At 41.1% G+C, this 12,344-nt stretch overlaps 1 protein-coding gene across 7 annotated transcripts in view; it reads right to left on the bottom strand.

Annotated features, from left to right (window-relative positions):
* Positions 1-4,551: 4,551 nt before the first annotated feature.
* CHD7 (chromodomain helicase DNA binding protein 7) overlaps positions 4,552-12,344 on the bottom strand; it is a 189,815-nt gene continuing 182,022 nt past the window's right edge. For 4 of the 7 annotated variants that reach the window (XM_033203497.1, XM_033203501.1, XM_033203498.1 and 1 more), the window contains 4 exons: positions 10,459-10,680; positions 9,236-9,376; positions 8,900-9,004; positions 5,480-6,517 (listed from right to left, as the gene is read on the bottom strand). In XM_033203497.1, the coding sequence (XP_033059388.1) occupies positions 5,597-6,517; positions 8,900-9,004; positions 9,236-9,376; positions 10,459-10,680 (1,389 nt within the window). In that variant the 3' untranslated portion in view covers positions 5,480-5,596. Of the gene's footprint in view, positions 6,518-8,899; positions 9,005-9,235; positions 9,377-10,458; positions 10,681-12,344 lie in introns of all 7 variants that reach the window. The other 3 variants (XM_033203496.1, XM_033203499.1, XM_033203500.1) reach the window with 2 other exon arrangements.

Here is a 12,344-nt window from a genome sequence, read left to right as displayed (position 1 = left end):
TGAAATGTTGAGCTTCCCAATTCCTAGGGAAACATGGTGAAACATGTCAAACAGGATGAGTTTTCCAAACTGTCATGACCACTCCCCTAAACTATTAAATTTACAGCCTGCTTAGGTTTCAGTCATTCAGCCTATATCAAAGTTGATGTCTCTTGAACTGAGGCTGACAATTATGAGGTTTTGGATTGCAAACCACTGCAGTACCTGGCTCCTGTCACAGAAGGGAATCAGGTTTCTCTCATTTGTAATCTTGAAATCGAGCTTTCAGATCAAAATGCAGAGGCGGCAATGGGACAATGGAGGAAGCCACCTGGAGTATAAAGTGATTCCTAAGCAGTATTTTGACTTAGTGCTACTATTTATTATACATTAGAAAACTATTAGGCTGTCCTTTAGCTACAACTCCAAATTTATCATGACATTTGTCTTGGAGCCCAGGAAGGACCTCATGAGAAGGGAAGGCTCACAGCAGGATCCAACTGTGGAGAGGCACCAGCACACTTAAATAGCATGCCTGCAAACATGTGAAATGGGATTCTGCCATCTTTGTTCAAGTGAAGAAAATTTCAACCTGCTTAGGAGCTAAACAAATTTTTAGAGTAAATCATTCTGCCGGGCGTGGTGGCTCACCCCTGTAAGCCCAGCACTTTGGGAAGCTGAGGCAGGCAGATGACTTGAGGTCAGGAGTTTGAGACCAGTCTGGCAAACATGGTGAAATCTCATCTCTACTAAACATACAAAAATTAGCCGGGCATGGTGGCAGATGCCTATAGGCCAGCTATTCAGGAGGCTGAAGCAGGAGAATCTTGAACACGGAAGGCGAAAGTTGCAGTGAGCCGAGGTCGTGCCACTGCACTCCAGCCTAGGTGACAGATCAAGACTCCATTTCAAAAAAAAAAAAAAAAAAAGAGTAAATAGTTCTGAAAGTAAAGATATTAGATGTAAAAATATTTGAAATTTTTTCACTACCTTATTCTTTAATTTCATTTAAATTACATAGTACACATTTGATTAAGGAGATCCAAATTAAAATTCAACTCTACATCTGTAGATCCGAAACAAGGTTTATAGACCAATAGATCTATCAGGAGGGTGGCGCTATGTTGCACTGCATAAAATAACTTATAATACTTAGAAAACGATCATCCTAACCCTTACCAGAAAATCTTCAAATTAAGTGGCTCCTCTGCCAAAAATCTCAGTGATGAAATGCTTAGAGTCTTACATTAGGTAAAATATTTCAGAAGGTAATTTATTCATCTATTTTGCCAAATGTAGCTTATTTTACTACGTCTGTAAAACTATGGTAAATCTTACCTGTGCTTAAGAAAACATAAAATTGCTCATTAGAGGCAAGTTGAATGAATAAGATGTATTCTAACTTTTAAGTGCTTGTTAGAAGTCATTTACATTGTTTTGCTTCCTAATTTAAATTTATTGATGGCCCTAGAGACAGAGATGTTTGCTGTAACACACATTGCTTCAACAACACTCATTCTCACCTCCTCTGTCAGAAGTAATTTCTAAAAACTCTTCCCACAGATAATTAACAAATAATTTTCATTGAACTAAAAAGAAAATTTTATAACAGACATGATGGAAAAATTTCTTTTCCCAGTATCTTCTTCTAACAGTAATCACAACATTCTTATTTTAAAAAAACAGCATGGTGAACATTCTTTATCTGTTAGTTTTTAGCAGTAGTCCTGAAGAATACAAATTATTCACTGAGAAGTTCATTTAAATTGGAGAGTCTACCTCTTCAAAACATATCCCAAGTCCATCCACGGCTTTCCTTCTCCATTACTGCCCACTACCTTGATGCAAGGCTGCTCCAGTCATCTCCCAACTGGAATTCCTGACTCCCCTTTACAAGGGAGTTTTCTGAACTGCAGACATAACGATCTTTTAAAAACAAGAAAATGACCATTTTTTCTGCATAAAACCTTCAAAAGACTTTCTACAGCACTTAGCATGAAACCCAAATCCTCCACCAGGGCCATCCAGGCCCTATGTAATCTGACCATGCCGCCCAACTTTTCAAGGCAGATGGCCTCTCCACTCCTTATTCCAAGCTCATTACCAACTCAAAGTCTTTGCATTTGTCATTCCTTTAGTCTGCACCATTCTCCAACTAGATCTCAGTCTGCCTACTGCTCATCACTCAGGTGTGAGCTGTCTCCTCCATAGAGAGCTCTTTCCTGGCCATCCTATCACCTTATTTAAGTCTTCCTTGCTCTGCAAACATTTTATTTGTATTCTGTTATCCATCTCTTTGTACTAGGATATAAGCTGCATGACAGCAGGGGACTAGTCTGTTTGCTTTCATTTCTATATTCCCAGCACAGCCTCTAGCACACAGCACCCAATGTTGCTGATGAATGTTAATTACACTAGCATAGTGCTTAGGAGCCTGGGCTTTGGAGTTAGATCAATCAGGGTTCAAATACCAGGCTAGCAATTTACTATCTCAGTAACTTATTTGGACAAATTCTTTTTAAAGACTTGATTTCTTTATAAAATAGAAATATTTGTGGGGCAAAATAAATCCAAATTTAAATGAGGTAGGTGGGATTCATTTCCTTAGCCAGAGTTAAGGCTCTAATTCAAGACTTTCTCTTAATTCTCAACCTCAAACTTAAGATGTTATGAAGGGGAAAAAACAGTAAACTTTCAGTCATCCTTATGTCATAATTTTCTTTCAGAGACCTAAAAGTGCAGTGTTTTAGGAGCACATACACAGGCTTCTGCAGTCAGACGGCCTGAGTTCAAGTCCTGCTCCTGCACTTAACTGCTGGCAGTGATGCCAACTCCCCGGCCTCAGCCTCCTCAGGGAAGTACAGCACTTCCATCAGGGAGCAATGCCAGGAGAACACTTGGCACCTCAGTGCTTCCTCCACGCTAGGCACACCATCATACCCATTAGTATCTGACTGAATTGAAAATACTTCTTACTCATGCCTGTAATTCCAGCACTTTGGGAGGCCAAGGCGGGCGGATCACAAGGGTCAGGAGATCGAGACCATCCTGGTTAACACGGTGAAATCCCGTCTCTACTAAAAATACAAAAAAATTAGCTGAGCATGGTGGCAGGCGCCTGTAGTCCCAGCTACTAGGGAGGCAGAGACAGGAGAATGGCGTGAATGCGGGAGAGAGAGCCTGCAGTGAGCCGAGATCACACCACTGCACTCCCTCCTGGGCGACAGTGAGACTCCGCCTAAAAACAACAAAAATAAAATGCTTCTAACTTAGGTAGATTCAAGATCTACTACCAAGAATGAATTTCACTGGAAGAAAAAAATGCATTTTCCAATATGAAAATGTGAATGGACATTAAAGCCATGTCAACAGATGCCAGAAGGTGCACGTAACAAGCCAGTGAGCCCCATCAACTCAGGGGTCCTCTGGCCACGAGCAACTGATGGCTTTGCTTTGAAGATCATCATTGCTCTTCGAATTTTATCCTAACAGTGTCACGTTATATTCTCTATTTACAGAGGCTCATAGGAAAATTTCACCCTTTAATGACTCATTTTATTAAGCAAATTCTCCCTGCTAACATCTTTGTTACTTACATACTTAAATTCCCTATACTTTAGGCAGACCTGGTTTTACTTTTCGGTGTTTGAATAATTCCCTTTCAAAAAATATTCTCTCTAAGGCACTTTCCTCCAATGTGCACAGCCCATTGACTTTCAGCAGACAACGGCGATGATAAATAAAAGCCATCACAGGATCTGTAAGGTGGATGGTTCAGGTTGTTCCTTTCCCAGAATCATTAAGGGGCATATTTTCATCTTGGGGCATAAATGAACTGAATCTCATTGTCTGGGAGGAATTTGGACCACCTGTCTGGCAGCACACTGGCTGAGGGTGGACTGTGTGCGGACGTCCTAGGGGGAGGGTGTGGAGGAAGGCAACACACACAAAACACTCTCGTCCACATCCCTTCCTCTGCTTTTTAACTGGATGAAAATATGGCTTTGTGTCGGTTCAGGTGACATAAAAAGGTGAAAACAGTAGATCTCAAATTATATTTTACTTTAAATATCAAAGGTCGAAAAGGGGTCCACAAATCAGCAGCTCCTGAGACCGTGCGTGCGCGCGTGCGTGCTTAAGTCGGTCTGTTTCAATTCCACATGGGTTTTTCCACACACTGGTTCCTGGCATCGAGCGCTGGTCTGCAGGACACCAGAGTGCCTTTGTGTCCCTTGCTGACACTACTGCATTGTGTTTTTCTACCCATTAACCAAGGATAAATGACCTAGATATTGTGCCTATTAAAGCCTCATTTTTCTTTTGCCCTTTTGTTCTTCAGTGTACCACATTATCACACGCTGCACACATTTCTAAGTATTCTCAGTCTCAGATGCCCTTTTGAGGGAGTAATAGGAGCTTTTTGTATGCATTTCTGTTGAGATATCTGGAGTGGAATTATGTGAGAGTAATTCAAGGTTTTCTTTCCTGTCTAGTCTTGGAGACAGTTTAGTGTATTACTAAAAGCTAATCTAGTATAAGAGGATATATCAAGAAACTGTACAAAAGCCAGAATGCTGTATTTGCATCTATTGCGAATACAAAAAATAGAGTGAACACCAGTTTCCCTATATACTACATTCTATAATTACATCTCTGCATATCATGGGTCACTTTTATTAAAAGCATCATTACTACAGTTGGCAGCAATTTACATTTTATCTTACATGATAGCAGTTTTCCAAGAAAAAAATAAAAGGACATCACAACAAAGAAAAACAATACATTTACAAAGTCATGTCTGTAAACTTCAAGGCTAGTTTAGAGCTGAGGTAATGCTGTTTTAGCTTTGTGGCTAAAGTAACAAAGTCCTTTAATTTAAAAAAGGTACCTGATTCTCTCTTCTCTCACTCTTTATTTATTCACCTATTTATTTTGTTTTTACCAGTGCATTACAAGACCACAAGACAATGGAACTGTAGTTCTGTCTGGCAAGAACCCTCCCAGTAGGTGAGTTTTCCAAAGGGACCCTTCACATTCAACAGCTGCCTTATTATTGCTGCGCCTCGGGACAGAGGCGTTCACACTAGCGTGGAGATTGTCAGAGTGGGTGGATGTGTGTGGATGCGCGAGTGTGGGAACCCCATACAGTCAAAAAGGGAAACAAATGAGCAAGGATGATATGTATGGTAAATTTCAGCTTGACCTTCACAGCAAAAAAATTAAAAATTAAAATTAAAAAATTAAATATATAACTTCATACTTCCTTTGAGCAGCACCTTCTTCCATTAGTGCCACTCAGTTACAAATTGCTCTTTATTATAATACCAATGGTACCAAGAGAAAAAAAAAGCAGAGCATTATGTAAGTTTCCTTAAAAAGACATGATCACCTCTCAAATTTCATCTCTCCTAGGGATAATAAATAATGCACTGCACAATACTTAATGACCAAGATACCTTTTGACACACCTGTATAACATGACTTGAACTTTTTCTTTTTTGCTACACTATGTTACAGAACAGCTTATAAAACTAGGTATGAACATTAACTGTGAGTGTAAACAGTAGGACTACCACTTGTCAAAAGTTTTAAACACTTGAACTGGAACTGGTACTGGTTATTCATCATTTTCATTGTTTTCTATTTCGTCCCCCCCATCAAGTGAGTCTAGTTCTTCACCCTGTGCTATTTCGTCTTCTAAGAGGGAGGACTCTGCAGTCTTATCCAGGCTCTCCTCGGCATCGCTGCCTTCAAGGGTCTCTCCATCTTTAAAGGGTCCTCCCTCGGCCTTGTCAGCAGCAGCCTTTTCTTCGCTCGAGCCCACGGCATTCTGAAGTCCTGCCAATGCTGGGAACCCAGGCAGCGTCAATCCCCCCAGTCCTGGAGGTAGAAACATGGATGGGTAGAAGAGGCCCGGGGCCATGGTGGACAGGAGGAAAGGGTTGAAGGCTAGTGGGTTTGAGGGCAATCCGGCCGGGGCAGTAGCAGCACCAACAGATCCATTCGCAGAGTCAGCAGCCGAAACAGCATCTGTGCTTTTCTCAGAGTCTTTGTTCTCGTCTTCATTCTCATTTCCTTTCTCCTCTCCTTTTGAAGTGCTGTCTTCCGGTTCTCCTTGACTAGAAGCAGTAGTGGTGTTTCCAGTAGCAGCTGACAGAGGGTTATTCAACAGCCCACCCAAGCCAAACACGTTGGGCAGGCCCGCCATTCCTGGCAGCATCAGGGGCAGCACAGCAGCAGGGTTCTTCGCATCGCCTCCGGCAGTGGCAGCTGTTGCCAGTCCTGGAGGGAAGCCCATGAGGCCTGCCAGCTGGAGCGACTGGAGATTCTGGAGATTCTGAAGGCTCGTCAGGTCCATTCCAGCAAACAGGCTGTTCACCAGCAAAGGGTTGATCCCTGACGTGGAGGCCACAGCAGCAGCGGCCGCGGCTGCTCTGGCGATCTCACTTTTGGGCCTTCTTCCTCTTCTGCTCGCTCCCTCTCCCCGCACCACAGGCCCAGTGAGAAGGCGGTCAAACATCGACTCGGGAACAAAACCCTGGAGGAGAGGGGAGGCAAACAATGGCTATAAAGGCTGCCGAAGACAACTTGATCTCAATGTGAGCCTCTGTGGTGAACCTGCCATTCCAAACAGAAATACCTAAGTAGTTCTTCCCTTCTAACAGCTCAATGATAAAACTTAATGACAGCAAAACTTATTTTTATTATTATGTTAGCTTGTTGAACTGCAGAAAAATTGCTCAAGGCTACTCATCAGTGAGGTAAATGTCAAGTTAGCTGCATCCATAACTAACTCAAGAAATCATACATCAGAAGTACATGATGGGGTACAAAAATAGAATTAGACAGGATAAGTAAGATCTAGTTTTCGGTAACACAACAGGGTTGACTACATAGTCAACAATAATTTATTGTATGTTTTAAAATAACTAAAAGAGTATAATCGCATTGTTTGTAATACAAAGGGTAAATGCTTGAGGTGATGCATACCTCATCTACCCAAAGTGATTATTACGCACTGTGTGCTTGTACAAAAATATCTCATGTACCCTATTATACACCTACTATGTACCCATAACACATTTTTATAAAGGAGAGTACATAATGTATAATTATATCAAATCATCACTTGAAGCCAGGTGCCGTGGCTCATGCTTGTAGTCCCAACACTTTGGGAGGCCAAGACTAGAGAATTTCTTGAGCCCAGGAGTCTGAGACCAGCCTGGGGCACATAGCAAGACCCTATCTCTATGAAATTAAAAAAAAATTATCCAGGTGTGGTGGCATATGCTTGTCATCTCAGCTACTTGGCTAATCAGGAGGCTGAGATGGGAGGACTGCTTGAGCCCAGGAGTTTGAGGCTGCCAAGTGAGCTATGATTACACCATTGCACTCCAGCCTGGGTGACAGAGCAAGACCCTGTCTCTTAAAAGAAAAAAAACACCATGCTGTACACCTTGAATATATATATGATTCATCAATTAATTTTTGTCAATTAAATATCTGTCAATTAAAAATATTTTTTGGCTGGGCAGTGGCTCACACCTGTAATCTCAGCACTTTGGGAGGTGATGGCAGACAGACTGCTTGAGGTGAGTTTGAGACCAGCCTGGGCAATGTGGCAAAATGCCTTCTCTACAAAAAATACAAAAACTAGCCAAGCTTGGTGATGTGTGCCCGTAGTCCCAGCTGCTTGGGAGGCTGAGGTGGGAGGATTGCTTGAGCCTGGGAGGTTGAGGCTGTAGTGAGCTGTGATTTTTGCCACTGCACTCCAGTCTGGGTGACAAAGACCTTGCCTCAAAAAACAAACAAAAAAAGATATTGTATGGGAGAAAATTTATAAAATACTATAACATAATATAAACCCAGGATGTTTTATCCCCTCTATAATGTGTTATTTTGGATATTTCAAATTTATGTAAGAGAAAAAGTATTTTTGAAATATGGAAAATGTAATTATATTTTATTATCTACCCTAGAAAAATGAAAACTTACGTTCACACCAAAACCTGTACACAATTGCTTATAGCAGCTCTAGTCATAGTTTCAAAAATCAGGAAATAACCCAGATGTCCTTCAGCATGTGAGGGCTAAGCTGTGCAGTGTCACATCTATGCAATGGAGAGAGCTACTCGGCAACAGAGAGGAGCGAACTGTGACACATGTGACCATTGATGACCTTCCATATGATAAGCAAAAGAAATTGCTCAGTTCTTCCAAACTTATGTCCTTCATGCTTACGTTTTATGACATTCTCAAAAAGACAGGGATGGAGAACAGGTCAGTGGCAGCCAGGGGCTGGGGTAGGGGAAAGGACAGTATGAGGGAACTCGAGGGAGTGGGGGGATGGAACCCTATTCTGACTACGGTGTCAGTTCACAAACTCACACGTGTGTTAAGATCGACAGAACGTTACACTGAAAGAAAAGTCAGTTTTAATGTATAATTAAAACAAATAATCAGCATGTCATGAATGAACTTTTAAAAAGCTGGTAATAACAAATCTTTTAGGTAGAACTGTTGTATTTTTTTGTTGTTTTTCTTAAATCAGAAATCACAGTTAATCTTAATGATCTCAACCACCATACATCCCATTCCACAGGTGAGCCATTAAGTAGACTTACCTGAGGCAGTTCCCCCTGGAGAAGTCTACCTCCAAGACTGTGAATGTATGTTTCCATACAAACCTTTTAAATTGGAGCTGACAAATGAATTCACTTTGGATTAATGATGTATTGATGTAAGAAATGATGTATTAATGATGTATGAAATGATGTATGAAAATGATGTATTATGTCAATTCTTTTAAGCTAAGAGTAAGTTACAACTGAATAATTAATGGCCAACAGAAAACAAGAAAGACTCGGGAAAACACTTTTGTATAGCTACCTTTCTTGACAGAAATGCAGTTTGTACTTACAGATTGCTTAACTATATCAGTCCAGTCTGGAGCAACTGCAAATTCAGGATTTTCTTCCAGCCACCTGGGTAGATCCTTCATCGGAGGTGCCATAGCTCCACCCATCTGGGTAGAGGCATTTGACAAATGATTAAAAACACAGTCTTCCCTCCCCTCTCTGTTAATCTACTCCCTACCCCTTCTATAATACATACACACACACACACACACACACACACACACACACACACAATCGGGCAGACAGGATTCTTTTCCCTTATAGAAGAGGGCAGGATAAAACACTTCTTTCTGGGCTAAGAAATCGCATAGTGATCAGTTCCCTTTCCCAGCGTTTACCTTCTTCCCATTTCGTTTATTGACAACAGGCACCCTTTCTTCTCCTGTCAAAGTGTTTATATCCAATTTATTAGGGTTTCGACATCTATGTCGTTTCTGTTTCGGTTTCTGAAATGAGGAAAATAGCACATCTGCATTCTTCTGCAAAAGAAAAAACATATTTAGTAAAACTGGTATTTAGTACTTAGTCTTCTCTATACAAATGCCAAAGAAAACCGTCAGATCATCTTCAATTATTATGGAAGTTTCAAGAATCATTTTTAATTATTAATATTAGAAACCATATTCTTCTCTTTGAAAGAAAAAACTCCTTCTTCACCCCTGTCCATTAAGGAACATGTAAGTGCTGGCTTTTCCTTTTGTCTATCAATAACCTCACTTAAAGTTTTTCTTTAAATGTTTAACCAAGTTGTGATATTTTTAAAGGAGGCTTTCTATAGTACTTTTACTAATTTCTAGTTAGTGGCTTGAATGAACACAAGAGATGATACCCCATCAACAACATGAGACTGTCTGTAATGGGAACTCATCAACAAATAGACAGATCTTGTGAAGGGGTGGGGGTACATTCTGAGTGGCAAGAACACTAGGCTGAACAAACAAAATAAAACAACAAAACAAAATGTAAAACCCTACATTTAAGTTTTAAAAAATCAATCACATAAATATGGAAAGCAAAAGACTTGCATTGTTAGCTAGCAAACAGTTTGTATGACAAACCATTTGGAGATATGAACTGTCTAATGTTTAACATAAGGCACCAGCATTAGTTGCCGTAAAAGCAGCTAATACAATCTTGGGCTGCACTAACTGGTCAAATCTCTGGAAGTAATGGCTTCATAGCACTCCGGGATGGCGGAGCCTTGTCTGGAGACTAGAGAAAGTGCATTCAAGAGTGTTACCGCAATACTAAGACCACCTGGAAACAATGCCATGGAAAGAATAACTGAAGAAGTCACACGAGTTTGATGGGAGAAGCAAACAGTAAGGAAATGCATAATGCACATCTTCAAATAACCATAAGGCTGCCTTCAGTAAGACAAACCTAAAGCTAGTATCTGAAATGAAGAAGACTCAACAACAAAGACCTGAGAAATGTTTGAGACCAGGAAACATTCAAGGAAAAGGCAGAGGGACCAGCTGTCAGGGATTTCTATGTTGTAAGGGAATGAAGTGGACCGGCCTGCAATATTCCTTCCAACTCTAAACTCTGCAATACTCACTGGTACATAACTTGGCATATCAACAGTGTAAGTAGGGTGCAGCTTCAGCCATTCAACTAAATCCTTATTTTTAGGAGCATCTTCCCCCACCAGCCTAGTCCCATCTTCGAGATTGATAACAGGGATCCGTGTGTCTGGGTCCAGCTGTCCGGGAGAAGGAATGTTTCTTGTTGGTGGGGTCTCTATATCTTCTTCAAAAGCTTTGGTCACCTCAGCATCCTCCTGCAGGAAGTTCACAATGGTATGAATTCTCACACAAAGAGAGAGCCTCTGACAATGTCCTATTTCAAGAAAACGCTATCCTAGAATGAATCTTTGATCAAAAAGGGAAAATAGTTACTAGAAACAATGTCAGTTTGGGAACAGCTATTAAAAGTTAGAAAAAGAGGCTGGGTGCGGTGGCTCATGCCTGTAATCCCAGCACTCTGGGAGACCAAGGTGGATGGATCACCTGAGGTCAGGAGTTATAAAAAATACAAAAAATAGCCAGGCATGGTGGTGCTTGCCTGTAATCCCAGTTACCTGGGAGGCTGGGGCAGGAGAATCACTTGAACTCAGGAGGCAGAGGTTGCAGTGAGCAGAGATTGCGCCACTGCACCCCAGCCTAGGCGATAGAGTGAGACTTAGTCTCAAAGAAAAAAAAAAAAAGTTAGAAAACAAAACTTTTATATCATTCTTCACACTGTAGAACTAGTAAGAAGGTAAAAATTGTATAGTCCACTAAGGTTCCATGCTTTGAAACCCTAAGCCAGCCACTGGGAATACAATATGGGGAGCATAGTCTGAGCTGATGTGCATGAAGGGTGGCCTCTCAATCTCTCTTGGAGATCCCCAAATTAAATTAAATTAAAGATAAATTTATCAAAATAAAGATATTATTTAATAATTTTTAGATATTAATTAACAAAATAAATTAAAGATAATTTATACTAAAGAAATTTCTAAAAGCCAGTTTACATGCAACTTATTGGCACACTGTGCACAGTATAATTTTGCTGGTAGTGGGACATTTTGTCTCAGGTATGTGTGGCAACATCGGAAAGAACAACGCTAACTGAAGTCTACAGTTATTTCAACCTCCAGACACCCATTTCTCCTTCCCCACAGCTCTACCATGGCCCAGGCTTGCATCACTTCCCACCCAGGTTATTGCAATATTCCTAAATGGTCTCCCTGATTCTAACCCCACCTATCTTCAATCCAACCTCCACACCACAACGCTGGAGTCAGTTTTCTAAAATTCAGCTTTTCCCAGTTCAAAAAATTATGTCACATCACTCTCCTATTTTTTTCAATAACTGCATCCCTATTACCTCCAGGACAAAATCCAAGTTCTTCCGAATGGCATGAAGGCCCTCCATGATTTGCATCCTGCTTTCTCTCCAAGCTCATCTCTGCTGAAGCTCACTTCCTCAGCAAATTCCTCAGTTCGTCAGACCCAAGAGACTCTCTACTCTTACACATGTTCTCTGCCAACCCTTTGAAAATGACCAACTCCTACATGATCTTCAAAACTTAACTGAAGTACAGCCATCCATAGGGAAACTTTTTCATCTGTTTCTCCCCATATCCTCTTCCCTCCACTCCCAGGCCTCCTGTGGGCTCATAAAGTACCCTAGACATGTCTTGGCCATGGCACACGTGCACAACCAGGACACATTATTATTTATTTATCTGTTTACCCCTTCCTAAACACTGCATTCTCCAGTGCAAGCACTTGTCAGGACTGTGTTTTTTGACTCTCAGTGCCGGCACAGGGAATAGTGCCAGCTTGTCCACTGTTGCTGAATGCATTCTTTTTCATGGCAGCACAGTTAGAGTGCTGACAAAATACTAAATTCTAGGATCTGTCCTCTTTCATCCAGGTAACACTGCTGGCCTTTACA

Source organism: Trachypithecus francoisi, unplaced genomic scaffold, assembly GCF_009764315.1.
Source record: "Trachypithecus francoisi isolate TF-2019V2 unplaced genomic scaffold, Tfra_2.0 Lachesis_group7, whole genome shotgun sequence".
NCBI lineage: Eukaryota > Metazoa > Chordata > Mammalia > Primates > Cercopithecidae > Trachypithecus > Trachypithecus francoisi.
Note: the sequence above shows the minus strand (reverse complement) of the source record. Positions and strands in the feature narration are given on the sequence as shown.